The sequence below is a fragment of the Phocoena phocoena genome, chromosome 2 (assembly GCF_963924675.1).
Source record: "Phocoena phocoena chromosome 2, mPhoPho1.1, whole genome shotgun sequence".
NCBI lineage: Eukaryota > Metazoa > Chordata > Mammalia > Artiodactyla > Phocoenidae > Phocoena > Phocoena phocoena.
This window is the reverse complement of record NC_089220.1, coordinates 145,319,633-145,347,103: the sequence shown is the minus strand read 5'-3', so window position 1 is coordinate 145,347,103 and position 27,471 is coordinate 145,319,633. Positions and strand designations below refer to the sequence as shown.

The 27,471-nt window shown below is 39.8% G+C and overlaps 1 protein-coding gene across 1 annotated transcript; it reads right to left on the bottom strand.

Annotated features, from left to right (window-relative positions):
* Nucleotides 1–1,323: 1,323 nt before the first annotated feature.
* MCEE (methylmalonyl-CoA epimerase) lies at nucleotides 1,324–27,173 on the bottom strand. Its single transcript, XM_065872551.1, has 3 exons — nucleotides 27,128–27,173; nucleotides 18,398–18,735; nucleotides 1,324–1,573 (listed from the first exon to the last, which is right to left on the bottom strand). Exons 1-3 carry the CDS (start codon nucleotides 27,165–27,167, stop codon nucleotides 1,421–1,423), a joined length of 531 nt encoding a protein of 176 aa, XP_065728623.1. The 5' UTR covers nucleotides 27,168–27,173; the 3' UTR covers nucleotides 1,324–1,420.
* Nucleotides 27,174–27,471: the final 298 nt, after the last annotated feature.

Below are 27,471 nucleotides of genomic sequence, written 5' to 3'. Positions count from 1 at the left end.
TCTTACTTGTTTTAAATGTTAATGCTACTTACATTTAATGTAATTACTGATATGTTAGGATGTAAGTCTGTCATTTTATTGTTTTTTCCTGTTTCCCCTTACCTGTCTTCAAGTGGGTTATTTGGACATTCTTCAATATTCCATTCTGAATTATCTATATTTGAGTATATCTCTTTGTTTAATATTTTCAATGGTAACGCTAGGGATTGCAATATACATATGACGTTTATTACAGTCTACTAGTATTAGCATTTATCTCTTCAGGTGGAATGCTGAAACTTAACCACCATTTAAGTCCCTTTATCCCCGTCCCCCCATGATACAGTTATCTTAAATATTACCTCTACAAGCATTGAGAATGTCAGATAATGCTATACTTTTTTATTGTAACTTCTGAACGACAAGTAGAACTAGATGTTATACCTGTCTTCCATAACCACAAGCTCAACGTGCACACACTACTCACCACTCAACATCTAATCATCCATGAATTTAAGACCAACCACTTTCCCATACATTGTGCATTCCATACATACATCTGTGATCCCTGAAATTCATCTGATACTTGTTTCTCTTTGGGAGTCTGACCAAAAACCTGATATGCCTCTAACTAAGCACAATCTCTGAGATCTATATTCCTTTCCCTTTCCTTTTCTTTTCAACTCACTCATGTTGTTTTATAAGTACATTTAGTTCATGAAGTAGTTTTCCCAACTGGACCATAAATTTCATGGCAGTGGGTTTCTATTCATTTGGTATATTCTTCTAGGACCTGCTGTGGTATCCTAGTACGTGACAGATAACTACAAATTCACTGCCCTTTCCATGTTTACTGATTTAAAAAAAAATTCATCTATCTATGCATCCACTAGATCAGCCACCAAATTTTCCACAGAACTTCTTGTTCATACATCTAGCACTAGCACCCAAAATACTGGCCCATAAGGAACTTGAGCTGCTCCAGAAGAGCAAAAATTCTGAGGTAAAAACTCCTTAACCTTAAACAGTTTGCTCTAAAAAACTCTCTGTAACATCCTTAGGAATCACTTTGTCCCAGATATGTAGCCATGCACAGCTGTCAGGTGTACTTTGTGCATCCATTCTTACGCACACACACACCGAGTACTCAATTACCCTGTTTTAGAACAGGAATAATTTATTTCTATGAATATGATTTTAATAATATTCCGTAAGTACTTAGTAATCAAAGTTTTCTCCAAATCAGGAAAAAAACCAAAGTAATTAGCAAATATTTTATGTGTGTGTATATATATATATACACACACATATAATTTTTAAAAATCTCTTTCTGTGATTAGACTTAACTTTTAAGTGATGGAAGCAATGAAGAACTCAATGCCAAAGCACATTTTGATAAGGCTTTTTCAGGGCAATTAATTTAGTTTCTTGAGAACAGAAGTCACACTTGCTCCAGTTCCACAAGGACTCCACCACAGTCTTTAGGATGGAGAAAAATCACTGGTTTTCCGTGTGCTCCTATTTTGGCCTCTTCACTTAGAATACGAATCTTCTTTTCTTTCAAATCCATCACAGCTGCATTTATATTATCCACCTTGAGAAAAGGAAATAAATAAGAACACATTTGAGGTCATAAAAATACCAAATTATAATATCGTAAGGCTTAGAAGAAACTGCGAGCTCTCTGCCTTTGGGCAGAGCCATTCTTAAACCAGCACAGAAATAAGCTTAATACTTCTAGACAAGGAAAAGAAGTTGCTAAATTTTCCTAGGTAAGCAAGCACAATGCTTAAGAATTTTCACCATTAGCAAACATTTCTTACAACCTAAATAATGTATGCTACACTTCATAGCATGTTCGTCTAGCAGTATTGTTGACGATACTGCATAAATTGTTTTTCCTAAGAGCCTTGGGTTCTTCATTTATAAGAGGGACATGAGGCCTGCCATATAAATGGCCAAGAGATTAAAATAACAGATAAGAAGCTTTGAGCACAGTTTATAGAAGGTACTCAGCAAATATGAGTGCTTCCCTGATCTCCAAACCTCTCACCTGACAAACTGTCTGGTTATTACTTTTGAGATTAGAACTTCATATACATGAAAATCACTATTAAACTGTCACCAAAATGTTTTTCTCCATTCTAAAAAAATGCATACATTTATAATTTTGCAAGTCTCTTCTAAAACATTTCTATTTTCTTCATACTTATTAGCAGTCTAGGAAAGGAGCAAATCTGTTTCTAAATACCTGATGGAAGAGTAATTCTCCTCTGTCTTGGAAAATCATCCTCCTAGACTTGGAACCCAGTAAGTGGATAGAAAGGGATAGTAAGAATCCCTGTATTCCTAGGCAGTCATACATCACCCTGGAGTTTAATGATCTAATAGCATTACAAACAATAATTTTAAAAAAATCCAGAGAGAATAACACCCATGTACCCAAATATAGATTTAACAAATGTTCATATTTATACAATCTTACTTTCAAAGAGCCCAGGATTACATACTGGATTCTAAAACTGGTCAAACCACTGATAAGGATACTAAATGTTACTATAAATAAACTATAATTTCTTCAGAGTACATTCTACTTGTACATTCCTGACAATGTTTCTTTTTAAACCTGATAGCTATTTCAAAGTCATGCCCAGACTATGATGGTCATTTCATGCTATTTTGAAATAGCTGGTCTAGTCTCAGCTTTCTCAGAACAGTTGGATTCCTGATAGCTTCCCCTTTTGTATCTGCGTATAATGAATTTCATTCTACTGAATTTGACTTCTTTTTCCATTTTCCCAAAGTTAGTCTAAATTCAGTCTTTCCATTTAAAGATAAGTTAAAAATTATACAGTACATGAAAATTTAAACATACAGGTAGAGCTAAGAACCCCTTGACTACCACTAATAATACTTCCTGCTCCAGAGGTAACTACTGTCCTCAGTTTGATGTATGCTCTTCCAAATCTTAAAATATATTTATAATCCTTACATATGTATGAAGTAGTAAAGAATCTGGTTTTGTCTACGAGGGATCTGGCCTTGACTTCTGGGAGATAATTTTTGTAACCTTGATAGGAGTGTCTTTGCCCTTGACTTGTGGGAGATAACCTATATAACCTGATAGGAGAGTCTCTGTTTAGGGTAGAAGCTGACCAATCTGGATCTCAAAGTAGAGCTGGCCATCATAGTCTTAGGGTAGGGGCTGGCCATGCCAGAAACCATGTGATTTAAGGTGGGAGCTATGGGTCACATGATATCAGCTGATCTGGAGACTGAGTTGAACCATGTGGGCAATCTATCAATCGACCATGCCTAAGTAGTAAAGCCCCAAGAAAAACTCAACATTTCAGTTTGTGTGAGCTTCCCTGGTTGGCAATACTCAAGGCATACTGTCACACATCAATGCCAGAATGGTCACGTGTCCTGAGGAAAATGGGAGCTTTGCATTTAGAGCCCTCCCAGACGCTGCCCTCTGCGTTTCTTCCATTGGCTGTTTTGGTCTGTATCATTTCTCTGTAATAAACCAAAAGAATGAGTGTAATAGCTTTCGGGGAGCTCTGTGAGCATTTCTAGGGCGTTATTGAGCATGAGGGTGGTTTTGGAAAACTCTAAATTTGCAGATGATACTGAGTAAGGGTGGTCTTCTGGAGGACCATGTGTCCTCTAAACTTCATAGCTGGCTCTAAACTTCATAGCTGGCTCTGAACTTTGCAGTCTGGCTAACTAACATGTATATCAATTAAAGTTTATATATATACACACACACACATACGTTGTGTGTGTGTGCATGTGTGTACAGGGGTACATGATGCTTTCTGTATGCATTATTTGTATTTGCTTTTTTATGTAATATATTTTAGCAATTTTTTCATGTCAGTACATATAGGTCAACAATTTTTAACCTACTACATAGTGTCCTAATTAATTACTTTATAGAAATACGAAAGGTGACCTAATCATTCCCCTACTAATAAACATTTAGGTTATAAGAAGGGAAATCTGGACTCTTCTTAATGGTTAGACGATAACTTGTCCTTCTCTAGTGTTGCCTATTGAACAAAAGAGTTTGGTGACAGTTCATGGACAAGATTCCACTGGCATTTGAAGGCATATGCACATAGCAGGGACTGGTGAAGATAGATAAAAATATGTTAAAGCAATATTAAAAGATATGGAAGACAGATTCAGATATTCTAGCAAAACTGAGCTAAAGAAAGAGAGACCAGATGGAGTGACAACAGCAATATTTGAATAGATAACTGATAATTTTCCATAATTGAAGAAAGACTTGAGTCCTCAAATTAAAAGTGCACCTGAGAATAAAGCAGGATAAATAAAGATAAACCAATACCTATACATATAATAGAGAAACTGAATAACATCAGTGATACAGAGAATATCTTAAGAGCTCTCAGGGAAAAACAACAACTCCCTACAATTGAACTGAACAAATTCTTACTAGTAGGAACAGAGACCAGAAGATACGGGAGTAATGTCAAAGTACTGAGGTAAAATTATGTCAATCTAGAATTTTAAACTAGCTAAATTATCATTCAAGACCCCTGCTTACACACACACACACACACACACACACACACACACACACACAAAACTAAATGACAACAAAAAGGCTCAAAGGAGACATACCAACCAGTAGTAATGTGTGCCCATTATTGGGATTTTAATTCAAACACACTATAAAAAGTTATAGAAGAACAAATTTGAATACCTACTAGGTATTTCATGATATTAGAGGATTACCATTAATTTTGTTTTAGGTGCCATTATGAATTTGTATAAATACATAAAAAATGCAATAAACACATACACACAACTAAAATATTTATGGATGAAATTACATAACATCTAGAAATGTCTTCACATTAACATAAGAAAAGAGAAGTGTGATAATGTGATAGAGGGAGTATATATGGAATAAGATTATCCATGAATTGATAACTGTTGAAATTAGATTTTGGTACATGAGAGTTCATTATATTACTGTCATTTTTTGTGTTTGAAGTTTTCTGTAAGTTAAAAGAATTAAGGCTAACTACTAAACAAATCGAACTAGAGTTTGTAATCTCTAAAAAAGCAGAGGAAGAAAGAATTAAAAAAAAAAGTTTCTCAATTCAATAGAAAGCAAAAAGGAAAAAAGAAATAAAAACCAAAAAAAGTTAAAAAGTTCAAGTACATTAGTAGTTATTTTAAATGGAGACAGGTTAAATTTATGAATTATAAAACGAGATTATACGAATATAAAAATTTTTAAATATATTTGTTGATTGAGAGAGATATACTTAAACAAAAAAAAATTTAGCTATATGCTCCTTTTTAGAATATAAATGTCTTCTAGGAATAGACCTAAAGAAAACCACACACACAAGAAAAGAGTAAAGGGATGGATAAAAGATATACCAGGTAAATATTAACCACAAGAAAGTTGATATAGCAACACTAATATCACATAAAACAGAACTTAAAATGAAACATACTAACAGAAGTAAAAACATATACAACCTAAAAACAATCAACCAAGATGATAAAACAATCTTGAATCTTCATGTACCTAACAGTATTGCCTTGAAAAATAGAAAACAAACTAAGCATGCATACCTCTCAGTATCTGACACATCAAGCAGATAAAGATTATTAAGGATAAAGACAAGTTGTAATAGTTCTTTGAATATTCTGGATATGTCCTTTATCAGATATATGATTTGCAAATATTCTCCCCCATTCTATGAGTTGTCATTACACAAAAGTTTTTAATTTTGATGAAGCCGAACTTATCAACCTTCTTGTTTATCACGAGCTTTTGGTGTCATATCTAAGAAACCATTGCCTAATCCAAGGTCATAAAATGTACACCTATGTTTTTTTCTGAGTTTTATAGTTTTAGCTCTTACGTTTAGGTCTTTGATCCACGTTTGGTTAATTTTTATATGGTATTATACAACTTTCGGGGATTGTTTTTGAAATGCTGTCTTAACCCAGTTTTGAGGCCCTGGTAGAGGCTGGTCAGTTCTCATTCTGGAGCAACTGATTAAGCCTGCATGCCAATCACCTCCCTTATCAGGTTCTCATATCCTGGGGCCAGTATGTGCCCACCTTAGCTGCTGCAGAGACAGGTACCAGACAACTGGGTACAGTCCCTATGCCCCAGAGCCCACAGAATTACTCAAATTAGCTAATCTACAGGGAGCCCATGAAACCTAGCTAAACCCCCTCCACTTGTCCCACTCAGCTACCTTCTACAGCTCCAGTTGCTGTTACCCTGTCCCCAGTACAACCCCATGTGCCCTACCTGGTAGCCTTCTCTCTTTTGGAGCTGTAACAAAGAGTTCTGCCTTTCACCTACCCAAGTGTCACTGTGTTGTGTCCAGATATAAAAAGAATCTTCATATGGTGTGAGGTAAGGGTTCCAATACATTCTTTTGCATGTGGATATCCAGTTGTCCCAATGCCATTTGTTGAAAAGACTATTTTTCCCCCACTGGAGGGTGTTGGTACCCTCATTGCAAATCAAGTATGAGGGTTTATGTCTGACTCTTAATTCTAGAGTAGTCCATTGATCTCTGTTTCTATCCTTATGCTAGTACCACACCATGTTGATTACCTTTGATGGTAGTAAGTTTTAAAGTCAATAAGTGTGAATCCTCCAACTTTGTTTTTCTCTTTCAAGATTGCTTCGGCTATTTGGGATCCCTTGCATTTCTATGTGAATTTTACAATTAGTTTGTCCATTTCTGCAAAGATGCCAGCTGAGAATCTGATAGCAGCTGCACTGAAACCGTAGATTAATTTAGGGAATATTGACGTCTTAACAATACTCAGTCATCTGATCCACGAGCACAGAATATCCTTCCATTTATTCAGGCCTTCTTTAATTTCTTTCAACAATGTTTCATAGTCTTCAGAGTACAATTTTGACTGTTCTCGTTAAATTTATTCCTTAGTATTTTGTTCTTTTTGATGCTATTGTAAATGAAATTGCTGTAATTTCATTTTCAGATGTGTCTTGTTTTATTAATCCAGATACATAATATTTGCATTTTAATTAATGTTTAATCCAATGAAACTTAATGTAATACTCATATAGTTAAATTGAAGTCTATCATCTTACTTTTTTTCTGTCTCATTAATACTTTGTTCCTCCTCTCCTGACCTCTTGTTTAAACATGTATTTTCGTAGTGTTTGATTTTATCTCCTTAATTATATTTTAGTTATCTCTTAATTTTCTTATTGATTGATCTAGAGTTTACAATGTATATTTTGATCTTATCTGAGTCTACCACTGCATGTATAATATATGAAACTTACAATAGTATACTTCCATTTGCCCAACTCCCATCCTTTATACTACCGTCATAAATTTTACTTCTATGTTATAAACCCTACAATGCATTTTAAAATTTTCAATTGTCAGTTGTCTCATACATAATTTAAGGTAATAAAAAAGTTATTATTTTAACCTACATATTTACCATTTCTGGTGCTCCTCATTTCTTCTAAAGATCTGAGTTTTTACCTGGTATCATTTCCCTTCATCCTGAAGAACTTCTTTGGTATTTCTTGTAGCACAGGTCTGCTGGGCATAATCTTCTTATTTTTGTTTAATTAAAAATGTTTTCAGTTCACTTTCATTTTTAAAGGATATTTTCATCAAGGTTAGAATTCTAGGGTGACAGGGGGTTATGTTATTTTTTTAAAGAGTATTTTTTTTTTTGGCCATGCCGCGTGGCTTGCAGGATCTTAGTTCCCCGACCAGGGATCGAACCCACGCCCTTGGCAATGAAAGCACAGAATCCTTACCATTGGACCGCCAGGGAAGTCCCAAAGACTATTTTTATCGAGCAGTTTTAAGTTCACAGCAGAATTGAGAAGTAGAGAGTTCCCACACAATCCCTGCCCCCAGAGCAGGCACAGCCTCCATCATTATCAGCATCCCCCACCAGATGGTACATTTGCTACAACTGATGAACCTACACTGACACGGCGTTATCACCCAAAGTGCACAGTCTACCTTAGGGATCACTATTGGTGTTGTACATTCTACGGGTTTGGACAAATGTATAATGACATGTATCCATTATTTTGGTATCATACAGAGTACTTTCACGGCCCTAAAAATCCTCTCTGCTCTGCCTAGTCATCATTTCTCCCCACCCTCACAACCCCTGATCTTTTCACTGTCTCCATAGTTTTGCCTTTTCCAGAATGCCATATAGTTGGAATCATACAATATACAGTCTTTACAGATTGGCTTTTTTCACTCAGTAATATATGCATTTAAGATCCCTCTGTGTCCTTTCATGGCTTGATAGCTCATTTCTTTTTAGTGCTAAAAATATTCCACTGTCTGGATGTACCAGCTTATTTATCCACTCACCTACTGAAGGATCAGAGCAGCCCAAAGTCTAGGATCAATTTTCCTCACAACTAATGCAAAGCTCTTCTGAATACTCTACCCAATGTCTCATGAATTACAAGGTCTCTCCACTGTGGTTGGTAAGAACATGGCTTTTTCATCAATCGCTGTGTAAGGACTGTCCCCTATAATCCTTTCGAGGAGTTCTATTCCCAGCTTCAGGCAGCATCCTCACACACATGCACTGTTCACTATTCAGATGAAGAGCTGAGAGGCGTTGCTGACCTCTGGAGAATACTCTCCATGCAGCTCTTTCCTTTCCAGTCCTTTATATGGCAAACTCAGATCACCACGGCCTCCCCATCCTTTCTGCTCCCACCTCCTCAACGCAGGGAGGCTGCTGAACTTCACTTGGATCCTCCCTTCCTGCACTGCAGCCTGGAAACACTCTCTCCAGCCAGTAAGCTGGGAAACTGTAGGGTTACCTTGGTTGTCTTCTTTCTCTGAGAAATCAATGTGTTGTGCTGCCAGATGTCCAATGCCAAAAATTATTTCATATATTTTGTCTAAATTTTTTTCTTCGAGGCTAAAGGATAAATCTGGTCTCTGTTACACCATCTTGGCTGGATTTATTGACAGAATTCTAAATTGGCAGTTTCTTTTCAGTACCTAAAAAATGTCACTACATATTATGTCATTTCATAACTTCTGTTGTCTTGTTTTTCTCTGACTGCTTTTAAGATTTTCTTTTATCCTTGGTTCTCAACATGACTGTGGGGCGCTCAGGTGGTGTCATTTGTATTTGCCCTGCTTCGGGTTGCTGGGCTTGAATCTGTGGGTTGATGTCTTACCTCTGATTGGTAATGTCCTTGTCGACTATTTCTTCAATGATTGCTTCTGTTCTATTTTCTCTCTTTCTGGGGCTCCAAGTATACTCTGCTAAAACTTTTGACCATGCTCTACAACTCTCTTATGCTCTATTCTGTTTTTTTGTTCCTTCTGTATTTTTTCCTCTTGATTTTAGACTCTGGCCTCTGGAACCTGAGGACAAATTTGTATTGTTTTAAGCCACCAAGTTTGTGGTAACTTATTACGGCAGCCCTAGGAAATTAATACAATCACTATATATCCATACGGAAATTGAACAATTAAGTAAAGGGATGGCACATGGTAGGAGCCAAGTTTCTCCCTATTGGAATGAGGGGTTATAGACAAGCAAGGGAGAAGGCTAGAGTGGTCCATGTGGTAATGGATTAAGGTCAGAGACATCAGTATGAACTCATGAGTTCATGAGCGTGTCAAACAGACATCTTATGAGTTATGGTTGAATATAGGCATGCTTACAGATATATGTATATATACAGCATACACACACAGGTCATTGCTCTGTTAGCTGAGAAGGCCTAGAAGCAATGACACCCCAGTGGCAACAAGCACATCTTGAGCCCAGATCTTGGTTTCTAACACCATTCTCTAGTGAAAGAAGCCAGGGCTTCTTGGGGAGATGGCCAGTTCAAGATTAGCAGAGGGAACACAGATGATGTGTCTGGAGCATCTTGCAGTGCCAGAAAATAAGGAAGCATGGGAGGAAAAATAAAAAAGATAGGGTATGTCAAAGGGACACAGGAGTCAACCAAAATGCCCTACTGGCAAAGCTGGAACAATTTGAGCAACAAAATAAAGTAGTATTGGGTTACAGTCTAAAGTATAAAATAAATGTGTATAACTCATTAATAATATAAAATAAATGACTGAATAAATAAGTGATTGAAGAATAAATGACTGAATAAATAAATGGGGGGAAACAGAGAAATCTTCCATACAGAAAAATTCCAAATAATTTACGGAATGATCAAGGAGCATAACTCTCCATTCCTTCAGTTTTGGCTTCACACTGTGACTTCCTCCTAAAGATTATAATATGGAGAAAAAGAAAAAAATCGTATCTTTACAGTGGAGAAACATGATGACACTTCTTCAGCCGGGAGCTCGAGGCCAACATCAGCAGTGATAAGTCATGTGGATAGTATGTACCCCTGACATGATGTAATGCGAATGGCACTTTACCTTTGTGGTCTTCCTCTCCAAAATCAATAACCCTAGTCTAATCATGAGAAAAACATCAGACAAATCTCAACTGAGGGACATTCTATAAAAAAAAAACCAACCAGTAATCCTCAAACATATCTAGGCCATCCAGAACAAGTAATGTCTAAGAAAATGTCACAGGCACGAGGAGCCTAAAAAGACATGATAACTAAACGTAATGTGGTACCTGGATGGGATCCTGGAACAGAAAAAGGACACTGGAGGACACTGGGTAAAAACTAAGAAAATCTGAATGAAGTATACATTTTAGTTAATAATAATGTATCGATTTGGCTCATTAATTGTGACAAATGTACTGCACTAGTAAGATGTTAATAATATTTTTTTTTGAAAGAACCTAAAGAGATTAACAACATTTGTAATAAGTGGATCTTGTTTGGGTCCTGATTAGAACACATCAACTATAAGGACATTCGTGAATCAATCTAGTAAATGTGATTTGTAACTGTGTATATGATGGTGACAAAAGATGTATTTTTGTCAATTTTGATCAATATGATAACGTCATTGTGGTTATTTATTTTTTAGAGACACAAACTACATAAAGGTAAAATGACCTGTGAATTACTTTTAAACAGTTTAACAAAGGAAGAAACGATAAAGTGTGACAAGATCTTGAAAACTGTTGAATCTGGGTGATGGGAATATGGGAGTTCACTACATTTTTTTCTACTTCTTGTATGTTTGAAATTTTTCATAATAGAATCATGACTGTTTTCACAGTGCCCTTTTGATAACTTCTACTCTACATATGATCATGGATATTTTCATTATAGAACATTCTACTCAATTATAAATATCCACATTTCTGATATTGCATCTTATAATTTTTTTTTTTTTTGGCTGCATTGGGTCTTCATTGCTGTGCGTGGGCTTTCTCTAGTTCCGGCGAACGGGGGCTACTCTTCGTTGCCGTGCGCAGGCTTTTCATTGTGGTGGCTTCTTTTGTTGTGGAGCATGAGCTCTAGGCATGCACGGGCTTCAGTAGTTGCAGCACACGGGCTCAGTAGTTGTGGCTCGTGGGCTCTAGAGCGCAGGTTCAGTAGTTGTGGTGCACGGGCTTAATTGCTCTGTGGCATGTGGGATCTTCCCGGACCAGGGATCGAACCCGTGTCCCCTGCATTGTCAGGCAATTCTTAACCACTGCGCCACCAGGGAAGTCCCCTGATAGTGCATCTTAATTTTTAGTATACTGCTTCTTCAGTATCCCTTAGTCCAAGAAATACTTCTAAGATTTAATAACTTAGATTTTGGGGGGAAATGCCTAATTGACATTGTACTAGCGTTTATTTCTATTTCTGTTACTATTTCTATCATTGACTTTGATTTTAAAGATCTTGTATCATGTCCATCCTTCTGTTTAGAGTACTGCCATAAAATTAACAATTTTCTAAGACTGCTCCTAATGTGTTGTTTGGCGATGATAAAAAGAATGAAATAAAAACGTTTTAATTTTTCTGAATTGAAAGTAGATGCATTATCTACTCTAAGGGTATAAAGAATGCTTAGAAAAAATGCGAAGTAATTTGATTTGGGAAATTAAGTCTGTCCCCCTAAGTAATAAAAATAACATAGTCAATAATAACCCATCTAAGAAAATCTGCTTTTATAGTCCTTTGCACAATTACAACTGTGTATCATATAGCTCTGTAAGACCTTAAATGTCATTGGTGAATATCTGGGCTATTCATTTCAACTTCTTATCAGTTTTGGGGGGGTATGGTAGGGTGGGGACAGGCAGCAGGGGGTATTGTATCTGTGTCTGGGAATTTATTTTGATTTTCTCCTGTAATTTGGAAATTAAGAGTGACAGTACTCCACATAAAAAAATGTTTGGATTCTCACAATCAGAATTCAGAACCTTCAGGTAAAGCTTATGCTCTCTTTGGTCCTCAGCTGCCTCATCTGAAAACGGCAATGCAATCTTGTTTGTTGAAAGACACGAAGTTGGACTAAATAACATCTTTTTTTTTTTTTTTTTTTTTTTTTTATGCGTTACGCGGGCCTCTCACTGTCGTGGCCTCTCCCGTTGCGGAGGACAGGCTCGGGACGCGCAGGCTCAGCGGCCATGGCTCACGGGCCCAGCCGCTCCGCGGCATGTGGGATCCTCCCAGACCGGGGCACGAACCCGCGTCCCCTGCATCGGCAGGCGGACCCTCAACCACTGCGCCACCAGGGAAGCCCTAACATCTTTTTAAAAACCTTAAGGTATGTAATTCACAGTGACCAAAATTTATGAACAAGAATAATGTGCTACTTTTAATGGTGCATATTTTGATTAATCTTAAAAATATAGGCTTTTTATTTTATATAAAATTATAATAGTGCTTATTGATACCAATAATGAATGAATTTAATCTTCAAACTGATATAAATCCATGGAAGTTAAAATTAAAAGTCTGAATAAAACATTTCTGTTTCAACTGTCTTTTCCCAAAAAACAAATAACTAAGTGAATTATGCAAACCTAACACTGTTCTCACTTTGTATCGTTTTCAGAAGGTTCCTGTGTAGTCCTGGGGATTATTTCAGAAGGGCACACATTGGCTTCCATACTTGCTATGTGGTCTGGTGGTGGCTATATAGAAAGTTTCCCAAATGCTGCTCTGAAATTTTCACCAGTTGATAATAAAACATTAAAAAAACTAAATATCTTAATTGACAGAACTCTTTTATTCCAAGAGGATTTCTCCTTTTTCTTCTCCTCTGTTTATTCTTGGTAATAAAATGCCCTTTCTCTTCCAAAATGATGTTGGCAAGAGACAGAATTTTTAAAATTTTTCCTTATTGAATAACAGAGAAAGTTAAAAAACCTGATCAAACTGCCCACTTCTTTTGTTCTCTGGAAATGTAATCATTCTACAAAAGCCCCACGTCTGGGGACTGGTGATACACAGATCACTTGTAGAGCTTAGCAATTCCCTAGGGTTTACTGTAAAGCCGAAATGAGAATGGAGTTTTTCAAAAAGTAGAATTTTCTCTCTTCTTCATTGGAGAACAGACATTTCCCAGCACGCAGGAAATAAGTTACCTTGCTAGTCTCTCACCTTAAAGTTTTTTTCTTTCATAATCTAACATCCTTTGTGTATTTATACCACCATCTCCGACACTGGGGAGCTATACCCACTCACCTGATACACCTCCCCGGAACCAGTCCTTACCCTGTTGCTGCCCCTCCCTCAGCAACGCTCGCTTCACCCCACGTGTCCTCCCCCTACCCCATCTGGTTGCTTCCTCACCCCACCTAAGCTCCCATTCGCTGGGCCTGGCCCCCTGCATCAGGGCCTCCCACCCCACTCCCCGTACTCAAGTCCTCGCCACCTTGCTTGGGTCCCCCCCTCCTGCACAGAGTGGCCCCAACGTGTGTACACCTTCCTCACCCTGCTCAGGCCCTGATTGCCCATAGCGGCCACCCCATCCACAAGCCCGCTTGGCTTCACCTCCCCATGAGTCGTCGTCTCCCACGGCATTGACACACTCCACACACAGCTCAGGCCCTGCCTCCCCACACCAGGTGCCCCCTGCACGTGCATGCACGCGTGCACACGTTCTGCTCAGGCTCTCACACCCTATGCTCCCAACATGCTTGGGACCCCACTCCCTGCATTGGGCTGGCCCCCAGCACTGCTGCCCTTCTCACTCTGACGCCCCAAGCCTGGTGGCATCCTCTGCTCAGACTTGGACACCCTGCGCTGGAGGCTCCCAATGCATGGGTACCCTACTCGGCCTCCAGCTTTCCCACAGCAGGCAGCTCTGCTCGAGGGGGCCCCTCATCCCACGTGGCCCCGCACCCCGCTCTGGGCTCCCCCGCTCTCCCCAGCAGCGTGCACTAGTGTTTGGCTCTGCTCTACCTAAAGTCTCCAGGATGGCACGAAGGGAGGGGAAGAAGGGGAAGGGGCCACGACTGTTTTTAATAGTATTTATTTTCCCTTTTGTTTTGGCAACTAGAAGGAAATATTTGACAGAACGAGTGGGTACACTAATCTTACCTTGAGTTTTCTCTTGATTCATTTTCCTTTGTTCTAACTTGCACTGTTACTTAGGTTTATCCTTTAGTATCTCATAGGCTGTATTTTGGCCAGTCACCTCTAATCCTCTGTGGGAAGTGCAGGGCACACATAAAAACGTGAAGCAGCGGGCAATCCTGAGAGGACCGGGACTTTTTTGTGTAGCTACACATCCCGGCACCTAATGCAGTGAAAGTCACAGTGACCCTGAAAACGCTTAATGACCAGGAACGTAACAGACAAAGACACCAACCAAACAGAACAGAAGGCACCTTATCCAGGGTCCTGGAGGACCCCCGCTGTGCTGAGTAGTAAGCCTTCAGTCGCTGAACTGTGTGTGTGTGGCGGGGGGAGATGTCTGAGGGGGTCTCAGAGAAGGGTCCTTCTGGAAGGAGGATGTTACTCAGAAGGTTTAGAGCAGCAGCTATTTACCGACCAGCATGGAAGCACTTAAATATTTTTACAACAGTACTAATTTGTTGAATAAGTAAATATTTTCAGTGGCCTTTAAGGTTTTCACTGTGACATACCTTGCTGTCTAAGTTATTTAGCGAAAGCAGGGGTAGTTCTATTCGATACCACAAGCTTCTCCTCAGGGAGAGGCCTGCGAAAGGTCAGAAGCACACATGCACGCCAGCACAGCTGTGCCAGACAACTGAGGCTGCTGGGTGCGCATGTCAGCAAGAAAAAGACGGAACAAGATGACCTCCAAACTTCCTCTAGGGAAAGCCAAACACACGTGTATTTATCACCTTCCACCTTTCAAGTACCCCTCTCTTGAGTCTCCTTCTATTCACAAAGGCTAGACAGGTTGCCTCCTCTTGCAGAGGGAATGGTCCTGGTTCCCACTTCTGGCTATTTGAAAATAAAATCGTTCTAGACCTTCTAGAAGTTTCACACACATTCCTTCTGTTTAGAACACATCACTACATGGATGGCTGTAGCACTTGTAAGATGCGGCCATAGCCTCTCAGCTTCTCCTCTCCCCCTGCATCTGGTCAGCCTCGAGGACTTGTTTATGACCAACAGACAGCAGAAGTGCTGCTGTGGGACTTCCGAGGCCAGGACGGAAATGCCACACAGTCCCACAGAGTCTTGGACATTCACTCTGGCCGGTAAGGAGTCAGCAAGTCCACTGCCTGGTAAGAAGTCCAACTGTCCTGAGAAGCGCCCTCAGCTTGTGGAGCTGCAGGGATCACACACATGTGCTCTGCTGGGAGGCCCAGCTGCATACCCGGCGCCCAGCCAGCAGCAGCCACCAGCACGTGAGTGGGACACCCGGCCCGGCGGAGCCTCACTTCCATGTTTGACCGCAGCTGCAGGACAGACCCCAAGCAAGAACTGCCCAGCAGAGCCCTCCCCCAAACTCCCAACCCACAAAATCCCCAGCAAGATACAATAGTTGTCATCACACCCTGAAGTGTAGGGATAACGTATTATGTGGCCACAGAAACTGGAATGACCAAAGAAATATCTTCTGACGAGTTCTATCACCTTTGTACTTCCAGTGGAAGACAATTTCAGACCTCAGTTGTATTAGCAGGAGAGACTAGGTTACACTATGGTAAAATAATTAACTCTGAAATCTCTGCAGGTTCATTCAACAAAAATGTTTTTCCTGTTCAAGGATCGGTGAGGAATTCTGCTCTCTCTGGTGAGTTAGGGAACCAAGCCCCTGCGTGTGGTAACAACTTCATTTCACAGGTTTCCACAGCAGGTGACAATGATTCTCAAATGACTCCACCTTAAAGCATATCTTCATTCAGAAAAAAGTGTCATGCTATCCCTGCAATACCACTTTTAAAAATTACCAACTAGCATAAACTGGTGGCCTCCAGTACCCACTTTCCATTTCCCCCTTTTAATTATACCAGGCCCCAGGTTTTAGCAAGGCATGTAAGTGCCTGACAACAGACTACACTTGAGGTCGAGTGTGCCATGTGACCAAACCAACGACAGGAACAGGAGTGATATGTTTGGTTTCGAGATCACCCCCTGAAGATACCTGCCCTGTATTCTCTCTCTGCCTTTGGTGAGGCCTGGAGCTACCCTGTAAGTCATACATTACTGACAGCAGAGCTGTGCCATCAGCCTGGGACAGCTCATCTTAGACTGAGAATAGAAAAATAACATCTACCCAGTCAAGACATTTTATTTTTTACAGAGAGCAGAGACTCGTGATGGGGTGTGTGGCATACTAATGCAGCAGCTAACTAACCACTCTTCACAACTCCTCCTATCACCTACCTTCATTTTATACTGACAAACATTTTCATTTCCCCCCTTTAATCTGGACTTTTGAATTCACTTTTACATAACTCAACTTCCACTATGTTTTACTTAACTGAACTTCTAACTCGCAGTGGCTTCCTTTGAAGGCCTGGGTTCTCTGATGTAGAACACAGACAGTATAGTGTGGGAGAGAGATGAGTGCATTCAAGGGCTGAGGATCCTGCTTGTCATCCTGGGAAGACTTAGACAAGCCCTCAAGTCCACTGAAACAAAGACTTGCAGCCAAAATTAACACCCTAAAAAAGGGATAAAGGTTAAATATTAGGCCTTGTTTAGCTCCTTTGTCCACTATCTTATGGCTTCCCCACCTGAAATTTTAAACTCAGCTAATCCAATGAAGGCAATCTGGCACCCTGGCTAACAGTGCAGATCCTGGAATCAGAACAAACCTGGGTTTGAACCCCACCTTTGCCATGTCCTACATATGTGACTGCAGGCAAGTTAACTATTCTAACTACTCGCCTGTCAAATGGGGTTAATATAGCCCTCAAGGGTAGCTACGAGAATTAAATAAGGCACGTCTAGTATTTCGTATCCAGCCAGAGGACACAATGCTGGTAGTTATGATAACCCGATGCCTTTCTATGTGCTCTCCTTCTGCCTAGAATACCTTCCTCCCCTTGTCCACCTGGGGATTCCTTCACATTCATTGTAACTCATGCCCTGCGATACCTTACCACCTCCTTGGCCTGCCAGGAGCAATCAATCTTTCCTTCGTTGCACAACTAAGAAGACACGTTAATTCTGCTTATCCCAGTGCAGTGTAAGCAGCTGCCCCTCCTGACCGCGGGCACGGCCATGCCTTTCTTACTCACTGCTGAATCCAAGCCCTCCGTGGAGTACACGCGGTAGGTTCTCAAATATATTTGCAATGTAAACTGAATAAATTCTTGGGTTCATGCTGGAACCAAACCCCCCCTCTCTCCTGGATTGGGAATGAGGCCTAACTATGAATTATGTCATTCCTTCTATCAAGAGACTTGTCCTACCAAAATAATTTAAATTGAAGCATAATTGGTAATGCTGATATTCCAGAAGCAGTTATCTGAACATGAACATCTACAGATAAAGGCTCTCCAATGAGAATGTTCTTGTCTAACACTTCATGGTTTTTTTCAGGAATTGTTAGCAGATGCAACTGAGAAGATCTGAGAAATCAGTCAGTAATTGAAAATGTATTGCCTTTGTAATAAGGAACAAGTTATTAGAATTTTAAAGATAGAAAATAATTATAATAATAGGCATGTATATGGAAATTCTTACTTTATAAAGTCTTGTCACTTGTTTCTTCTAATTGCCTTGTGACAGTGAAAGCAGTGTGTTCCTATCGCATGGAAGGTCGTACGTGGTCAATAAATACTACAGCAAAGACGCAAATCTGTTTTGGCCAACTTCAGTGGCCTTTGTATAGTTGAACCCAGACTTCAATAAAACATATTTTCATTATTATTTGCAGTTTTCTAGAGGGAAAGAGAATATACCTATAGATCCATCCTTGAAGAGAACCACTTTTACCATTTCCCTGAAAGAACTTAATGGAATTTTCTGACGACAGCGGCAATATGTAGCCTTCAAAAGTAAAAGACATCTTAAAAGAGATATTTACAATACCAAGGATTAAACTAACTAAAATACCTCAATGCAGATGTGATGCATTCCTCCAGCCTTGTTCTTCTGCAGAAAACCTGCAATTGGACTGTCATTTCCCAGTGGATGAAGCAGCTCCATCTTGGTATTTCCCAGGTTGACAAAAACAACGGATACTCCATGCTCAGGAAGAGGGACCGTCTCACCTACCTGGGCCCCGAGAACGTTCTTATAAAATGCCTTGGCCTTTTCCAAGTCTGGCACTGCTACTGCGACATGATTGAGTCGACCGAGGTTCCATACCGGACCAGCCACTTGATGCGAGGACAGGGACATGGAAAAAGTTCTTACTGTTGGAACTGGAGTTTGAAGTCTGGGAAAAAGCCCTGAAAAATGGAGCAGGCATTGAGATCCTTCTTCTGAGAATTGATGCCCTTCTAAAATTAATTTTTGAAAAAACAAAACATAATCATCTATGTAAAAATTATTTACATACCTTTTCTTTTTAATTAGTGAAATTAAATCAGAGTACATAAATGAAAAAACTTATGTCAGAATTACTCACTCTGCTCTGAAATAACTGTCTGGAATTAAAAAGCTAATTCTGAGCTTTCTAAATTCAGGACAAAGGATGACATTTTTCATAATAACATATTTACCAATAACACTTAAAGGATAGCTGCATATCATTAAGGATTATTTGCTATTCTCTGCATTTTATAAAGGGTAAGTTTGAATGTGATAGTGAAACGACATACATTTAATGATGATAGCAAGCAATTTTCTTCTCTACCTACAACCAATTTTTTGTCTTACGTTCTGCAGTAAGTTCATTAAAGTTAGAACCATAAATACCTTTTTTTTGTTTTTATTTTTTTTTTGCGGTACGCGGGCCTCTCACTGTTGTGGCCTCTCCCGTTGGGGAGCACAGGCTCCGGACGCGCAGGCTCAACGGCTATGGCTCACAGGCCCAGCCGCTCCGCGGCATGTGGGATCTTCCCAGACCAGGGCACGAACCCGTGTCCCCTGCATCAGCAGGCGGACTCTCAACCACTGCGCCACCAGGGAAGCCCTATAAATACCTTTTAATGTGTACTTTATTTGGATGATTACCAACTAAGGAAAATATCTCATTATTGGGGGAAAAACAAGCAAAGATCAAGAGGGTACTTAAACTTATGAGAGTTTCCTCTGAGCGATTTTTTAAAATTGTTCTTATAATTTTGAAGGATTAGAAGCAGAACTGCTTCTAATGTGAAGAAACCTTTCATTTGGAAACTGAAGCAGCCTGCAATGTGTTCTCCCCATGTACTACTATTTCTTCAGTCCCCAAAATACTGGACTTTAAGAGCCAGGTTCTCCCCAGAATGAAAACGATATACGTGTACGAGGTCTAAATATAATCCTGCAAAACTACATCACTTAATAAAAAAGTATGAAACAGCAAAATTGAAGAATACATATTTTAAACAAAGGGTTATTAGCTCTTAATGAAATAACACTTTAAATAGTACCTAGTATTACAGAGCTTCAGCTAACATAAAATTAATTCCCCTTTACTAAAATTTTTGATAACAGGGAAATGAAAGTGGCACTACTTGATCTGATTCAAGACCATATACCTTGTCGGGAAGGCAGTCTCCTCAGCTGCAGGAGGATAGGCCTCGGGCGTGGAATGCTTCCTCACCAAGAGATAAAGAGCCCACAGCCTGAGTGGCTCTTATCACCTTGTGGGGACTCTCCCTCTTTCAGAATCAATAAATGCTCCTTTGTCTCCGCTTAGAGCATGACTGTCACAAGGCCAACTCCATTGTCACACCTGTCCTCCACAGGGAGGGGACAGGGTTCCTTGGACTGTGGCAAAGGGGAGCGTGTACAGGCAAATTGTCCTGCTCTGGCCACTGGGAGAGGCCCGCTGGCTGGGGGGGACTGACACCCAATACTGAGGTCATCCAGCTCTGTCTCTTCTCTACGCACTGTCCCACCCGGTCTTGTGTTCTCCTTGGTGACTCCGGTTCTTTGGAATCATTGTGTCATCATGAAATTCAAGTGTACTCCAAACCAGTACACACATACATAAATGTACCATTGAAATCAAATTTTATAAAAAGAATACCTAATCCTTACTAGATGTGATGTGCTCTAATATTTTCTGTTCTATTGTATTTTATTTTAGCTTTTTAAAAAATACTGGTACTATCCACTAAATATCTACCTTGCTGGTTTGTTGTGAAAATTAGATATTTGATGTAAAAAATATACTACTACAGTGCAAGACATTTGTAACAGGTGTACAGTAAATTCAGCCATTCTTACTGTTAATGACACACAGGGACTGTTTGCTGGTTGAGTGGCATGCAGGGTTCTGTGGAGACCAAGAAACCATCTGAAGGGCATGGTGGCAGTGAATTTTAAAAATGCTAACAACCAACAAAACCATCAGTCAGACTGCTCTTCCCTTCCTTCCTTGCATCTCTACTATGTGTGCAATTTGCAATGAAATTTCAATATAGAATGTATCTGTAGTAAAAAAAAAAAAAAACTGGAGATACAGTCAATGAGCTGTAAAGTGTTGTTTGCTCTGTGAAACTTTAAGAGTACATCAAACAGTGAGTCTGGGCATTTCTGAATTCTCCTTACCAGTGATAACTTTACAAGAGATGGCGCAGTGGGAGGTTCTCTGGCAGGCATTCTATTGCCAGCAATGGAACATATGGCAATGTCAAGGAGTAAATTACAATACGTCCAAGTCCAAGTGAAGGTGAAGCTTTATATCCTATGCCAGTTTGCTTTAGGGACATTCCAAAAACTCTGGCACTGAAAAGGAAGCCCAAGCAACTCATGCTATTAGAAACCTCACTACAGTCTTTCTCCATAACTTCCTTATCATTTGGAAATGAGAGGAGGGAACACTTTACAAGAATGACTGATAATTTTTCCTTTTAACAGAACACAAAATCTTCTTTGTATGTTAGGAAAATAGAAAGATAATAACATCTTTATATAATGTAAAAATCAAGATTTTATGGCCATATTTTAGTTGATCTTACTTCTAGAAGTGTAAACTAGTTTGTGAAAGGAAACATCACTTTATTGGTTTTATTTGGTCCCTAAAGCATATATTCTAGGAATAGGACAGAAATAAATATGATGATACTGGTGAGAATTCAATAATTCCACTTCTTTAAAATGAAGGGTAGGGGACTTCCCCTGGTGGCACAGTGGTTAAGAATCCACCTGCCAATGCAGGGGGCACGGGTTTGAGCCCTGGTCCGGAAAGACCCCACATGCCGTGGAGCAACTAAGTCACAACTACTGAGCCTGTGCTCTAGAGCCCACGAGCCACAACTGCTGAAGCCCGCAGGCCTAGAGCCCATGCTCCATAACAAGAGAAGCCACTGCGATGAGAAGCCCACGCACCGCAAAGAAGAGTAGCCCCCCCACCGCAACTAGAGAAAGCCCGCGCACACCAATGAAGACACAACACAGCCAAAAATAAATAAATAAAATAAATAAATTATAAAATGAAGGGTAAAGGATATAAAAATGGCCAAAAAGCACATAAGATATTCAACATCATTCGCCATCAGTGAAAAGCAAATCAAAACAATTAGGTATTACTTTACATCCACAAAAAAAAGTGTTAATGAGGAGTCTATGAGTGAAATGTGAAATCCTACAGACCAAGCAAATTGGGGTAAGAAACAGAATAAAGGGGTTACAGTGATATAGATCCTTACAGATACTTTAAAAATTGTGTTGCTGAAAAAAAAAAATTGTGTTGCTGAAGAATTTGTTGTGAACTGAACTTTAAAAATATTAGTTTCTCCTTTGACTTTTGCCAACTTTTAAAAGATGTTTTTATTTCAGATTGCACCCCAACTATAGGAATCCACAGCTTTTTAGTTTTAGGTTTCTCTCAGAAAGTACAACAGAACTACATTACTTTGAACACCATAATGTGCAATTCGTGACTATTCCAGAAAGGATTACTTCCCATGAATAAACTACAATGTATACATATGTGTGAATAAAGGTATGAGATACTTAAAAATAGGAGTGTTAAAAAGAAACAGGATTGTAAAGATGAACAACTAACTTTCACTCACGTCAGGAATCTGATGTACAAGAAATGGATATGTTACCAAATCTGGTATGTAGATTAACTCTAATTTCAACTTTCTTTCAATATTGTTTCTTGCTAAATACTTTTAGTGGCTTGACTTAAAAATAACATTGCATTCCTTTCCATTCAGATTGTTTTTATTTCAGGCCAGGCTTTCTCGACATCGACTCCAAGTAAGAAAAGGTTTAGCTGCAAGGGTCTATACTCAAACACATTAAGGGTACTTACTGTTTAAAGAAATTATATGTTAAATTTGTACATAAAGTGTCATAGAATGTGAATAATCATTTGTAATGAGGTTTTCTTAACAGAAATATTGAGATATTATATTGAGATATAATTTATATACTATAAAGTTTACCCATTTGAAGTGTCCAATTCTGTTTTATGTATATTTGCAAAGTTGTGCAGTCTTCACATAATCTAATTTTAGAACATGTAATAAGTGTTTTTTTCAAACGAATTTATTTATTTATTTATCACTGCGTGGGGTCTTCCTTGCTGCACGTGGGCTTCTCTAGTTGCAGCGGGCGGGGGGTGCACGGGCTTCTCATTGCGGTGGCTTCTCTTGTTGCGGAGTACAGGCTCTAGGTGCACGGGCTTCAGTAGCTGTGGCTCACGGACTCTAGAGCGCAGGCTCAGTAGTTGTGGCGCATGGGCTTAGCTGCTCTGCGGCATGTGGGATCTTCCCGGACCAGGGCTCAAACCCGTGTCCCCTACGTCAGCAGGCGGATTCTTAACCACTGCGCCACCAGGGAAGCCCCTGTAATAAGTTTTTAAGTTTGAATTTTTGCACATCTGGTTTGAGGAGACAGACATACTTAGAAAGTCGTTCATCACAAGTGCCTTCAAGTTAGTTTGATAAGAAACCCATTCATTTTCAGCCTTCAACCAGAGGCACCATACACGTATTTTCATCCTGTTTAAAACTATGATTAGGAATCATTTTTTACTCATTGCAGTTAGTAAATAGACAACAGTTCTGTTACCCCACTTCCATATGACTCCATCATAGATCTATCCTCACAGTCATGTAACTTGGCCACTCTTGTCTTTAACAGGTTCAGTTTCCATTTTCAAAACTAACTTTTTTCACAAAACCAATCCTTTGCAAGCCAAATTGGAACAAATTGTGTGTGTTTAACCTGATTTGTTTTTCTGAGCTTCTCCTGTTTTTCTGCTAGTTTCATGTTCCTTAAAAGTGGGGTCATAACATAAAATTACCATTTGACCCAGCAACCCACCTCTGGATATATACCCAAAAGAACTGAAAGCAGGAATTTGAAGAGATATTTATATACCCATTTCCTAAGTGTATATTCACAAAAGCCAAAAGGTGGAAATAACACGTATCCATCAACAGATGAAAAGATAACTAAAGTATGGTCTACGCATACAATGGAATATTAGTCAACCTTAAAAAGAAATGAAGTTCTGACATATAACACAACATGGGTGAACCTTGAAAACATTAAGCTAAGGGAAACAAGCCAGTCACAAAAGGATACACATTGTATATAAATTGTAAACACATTCCACCTATAACAGGCACCTAGGGTAGTCACACTCAGAGAGAGAAAGTAGAATAGTGGTTACCAGGGGCTAGGGTTTGGGATAATGGGAGAGTTATTGTTGAATGGGTACAGAGAGGTTCAACTTGGAATGATGAAAAAGTTCTGGAGATGATGATGGTTGCACAATATGAAGGTACTTAATGCCACTGACCTGTATACCTAAATATGGTTAAAACTGTAAATTTTAAGTTAGATATATTCAACCACAATGAAATAAAAAGTGGAGTCATCTAGGGTTCAAGCCTCTAAAATAGGATAGATCAAAGCCAGCCTTTGGAATACACTATTTTCATTTTGCTTTTCCTTTATGCAAAGATGTGCATAAAAGTTACAAAAGAAACATGCATCTTTATTAGTATTCAGTTCTTGCAATATATATATGACTCGGAAGTTATATTCCCTTCCCCTTAATTTCCCCCCAACAACTACTGAATAAAAGTATTTCTAAAAATACACATGTAAAAATGCCTCTTCTCTAATATTCAAATTATTATTTATATGTTCACCTTCAGGTTTTGTGTGTAAGTGTAAGAGGTAGCATGCTTTATGGTTAAGAATGTGGGCTCTTGTGCTAGACTGCTCTGGTTCAAATCTTGATGCTACCATTGGTGTGTACCTTGGGCTAGTTACCCTCTCTGTGCCTCTGTTTCTCATATAGGAAGATAATACCTACCTCATAATATTGTCATGAGACTAAAACGAATATTACATACAAAAGGTTTAGAAAAGTGCCCGGTACATTATAAATTCCAAGGATTATCATTACTGTCACTTTTAAAAAGGTTACATCAATAACTTGCTTATAAATGTAAGCATCTCTGACTTCTAATGCATTTTACGTTTTTAAAGGAAAAAGGTGATTGTGCACCTGCCCTATACATAGGACTGCTCTTACGTTCAAACTCTTATTTAATAACTAAAGAACTGTTTGTATTTGGAGAATGTTTTGGCACACATAGTGCTCCTGTAGTCACTGTTTCATTTCATCAATCCATAACTTACTACTTTTTATGACAAGGAGATTACTCTTCTTTCACTCTTGAAAATCTACTCGTGTGGGCTCTGATTTTAGAACATTGTTGACAGTATTTCAGTGTTTAGTGACTACTGACATCCTCATGGAATAATGCTGCTGGAAGCTATTATAAGCATAGTATTCTTTTCACTTTTTGATACAGGAATACTGATTTACAATTTTTCCAAGTTGAAATCAGTTGCTTTAGTAACCCTCTAATCCGCCCACACTGCTCATGACTGTTGTTTCATCTTGGGGACTCTAATATCTTATAGAAGTTATTACCCCCAATGCACATATGGCCCAGTCTCTAGGCATTCTCCATACTGCTGGGATCTTTCATGGGTGTAGGACAGATCCCACGGCATAACATCTCCCTGATCTGACCTCTCCCAATAAAGACGCACAGGTTAATTTTGTCGTTACTTTTATGCAACAATGCTACCACACAATCTTGCCTATACAAACTGTGATCACAAATTCTGAAGCAAGAGTGTATCATGGGGTGGCCCAGCTCTGCCTATTAGTCTCAATGGCCATAAATTAGAGAGAATAGTAATAGTTCAGTGAGTACTTCAGATTTTTCCCACTTAGAGAAAAAAAATAGACCTGATTAATTTCCTTGCGGGTCACACTGAGTGGCAAAGCTGGGCCTTAAGCCTAGGTCTGTCTGACAACAAACTTGATGTTGTGCAACCATGATATTTAATTTTCTCATCCCTCTGACATTCTTTACCATTCTTTGGTTCTCAGTTTTTAATATCTTCAGTGTATGTTCTATGAGCAATGTCTATTTCCTCAGAGACAGCTTTCTAAGAGATGAGATGACTGTTTTATGAGTTCTTTTGAAAAGGGCTATTGCAATGGTATGTGAGCTCAGATGCTGCCTTGTATTTTACCAAGGAGAGGAAAGAGGGGCCAGGAGGGCATGTTATTATCAAACCTTGAGTATCACCTATTAATTAGAGATTAATTTTTAATAAGTTGTGCTCAGCCTATTGTTATATTTTTTCCTGTATACGTATCACCTCTTTAAACGGATCCACAGCTGAGACAGCTACAACTATTACGGCACATTTTGCGTGGTTCTCATCACTTAGCCCTGGTGACTTGCAATGATAGATGCATAAGACATTTTGTGCCTGGTAAGAAAGACTACAGAGATCAATAAATAAAGAACATGTTCAGTTTGAGACGGGACTTCGAAAGACGACTTGAACTGTCAGTTTGAATAGGTGGAACATACAGCACTTTCTAGGAGAGAAACGTAACATTATTGAAAGTTCATCCCCTTAAACACTTTCTTAAGGTGCTCAGCTGAAGGATTTGTCACGAACGTTCAGGAGTAACTCAGAGACGTCACCACTCGGCACTTCTAACAGGGAATTTCAGATTAAGGGAAATAGTTGCCCCTCTGATGAAGGATGAAGAAAAGAAAAAGAGAAAGAGGAGAAAGTAGATGGACTGCGGTGACAGAAAACTTGAGGCTACTTTTTTTAATGGTGGTGTAGAAAACTCAAAGAAACTTCCAATCAGTCTACTGCTTTCTTCCCTGATTTTATACAAAATAAGGAATATCTTAGGCCATGTGGGAAAAAACGCTCCTTCCGTATTCTTTACACAACTGACCTTCCAGAGTTCTCAGAAGGATGCTGGCCGAGCCCAGAGTTCAGCCTGCGTTTTCACAAGGCTTGTCCTTCCTCTGGTTTCTCCCCCGTCTCTCACGGGGTGCGGTAAACACAACCTCACTGTCCCTCTGCCATTTACTGCATTTACTTCTGGTCCAGCCTTGCTGCCCCTTAGCCGGGTGCCCTCGCCTCCGGGGCCACTCAGAGAAGTGGTGACTGTGACACGCAAACACACAAGGAAAACCCCACGCTAACCCAGTCGTGCCTGGAAGGCTGGCTCTCTCTGTCTAAAGGTGCTGACAGCGGCCAAGGAACGCATCTCGAGGGCAGAGCGCAGCAGACCCAGGAGCGCTGGCCACGGAGCGGCCTCCTCTGGCCCTGGCGTCCCGTCCCGCACACCCCACCCTCGGACAGCCCCGAGCCCGGAGTATTCACCTACGGCGCTCGCAACCGCCGCCTTCAGCACACGCGCCATCTTGGAAAGCGTTAGCTAATTCCCGACGTACACGTGCGTCGAAAGGGCGAAGGCGCGGCGGGGGGCGGGACAAGAGCCCGAAGGGGCGGGGCAGACAACACTAGGGGGCGGGGCGAGATCCTGGGGGCGGGGCAGACGAGGCTAGGGGACGTGACAAGTGGTGCAGCGTTCCCGTGGGTGTTGGGAGCGGGTCCTCTCTTTTACTACATAATGTATTGAAGTCACCGAGTGCATCTAAAGCAGAAACTTAAAAGGAGGACGCGACACCTCCTGTGGGCCCCTCAGAAATACAAAACAAAAAGTT

Coding starts and splice junctions, on each gene's coding strand:
- MCEE (XM_065872551.1), bottom strand. CDS start 27,167: ATGGCGCGTGTGCTGAAGGCGGCGGTTGCGAGCGCCGTAG. Junction 18,736..27,127: donor GGCGGTTGCGAGCGCCGTAG/GTGAATACTCCG, acceptor TCCATTTTTCAG/GGCTTTTTCCCAGACTTCAA. Junction 1,574..18,397: donor TGCATCACATCTGCATTGAG/GTATTTTAGTTA, acceptor CCTTTTCTCAAG/GTGGATAATATAAATGCAGC.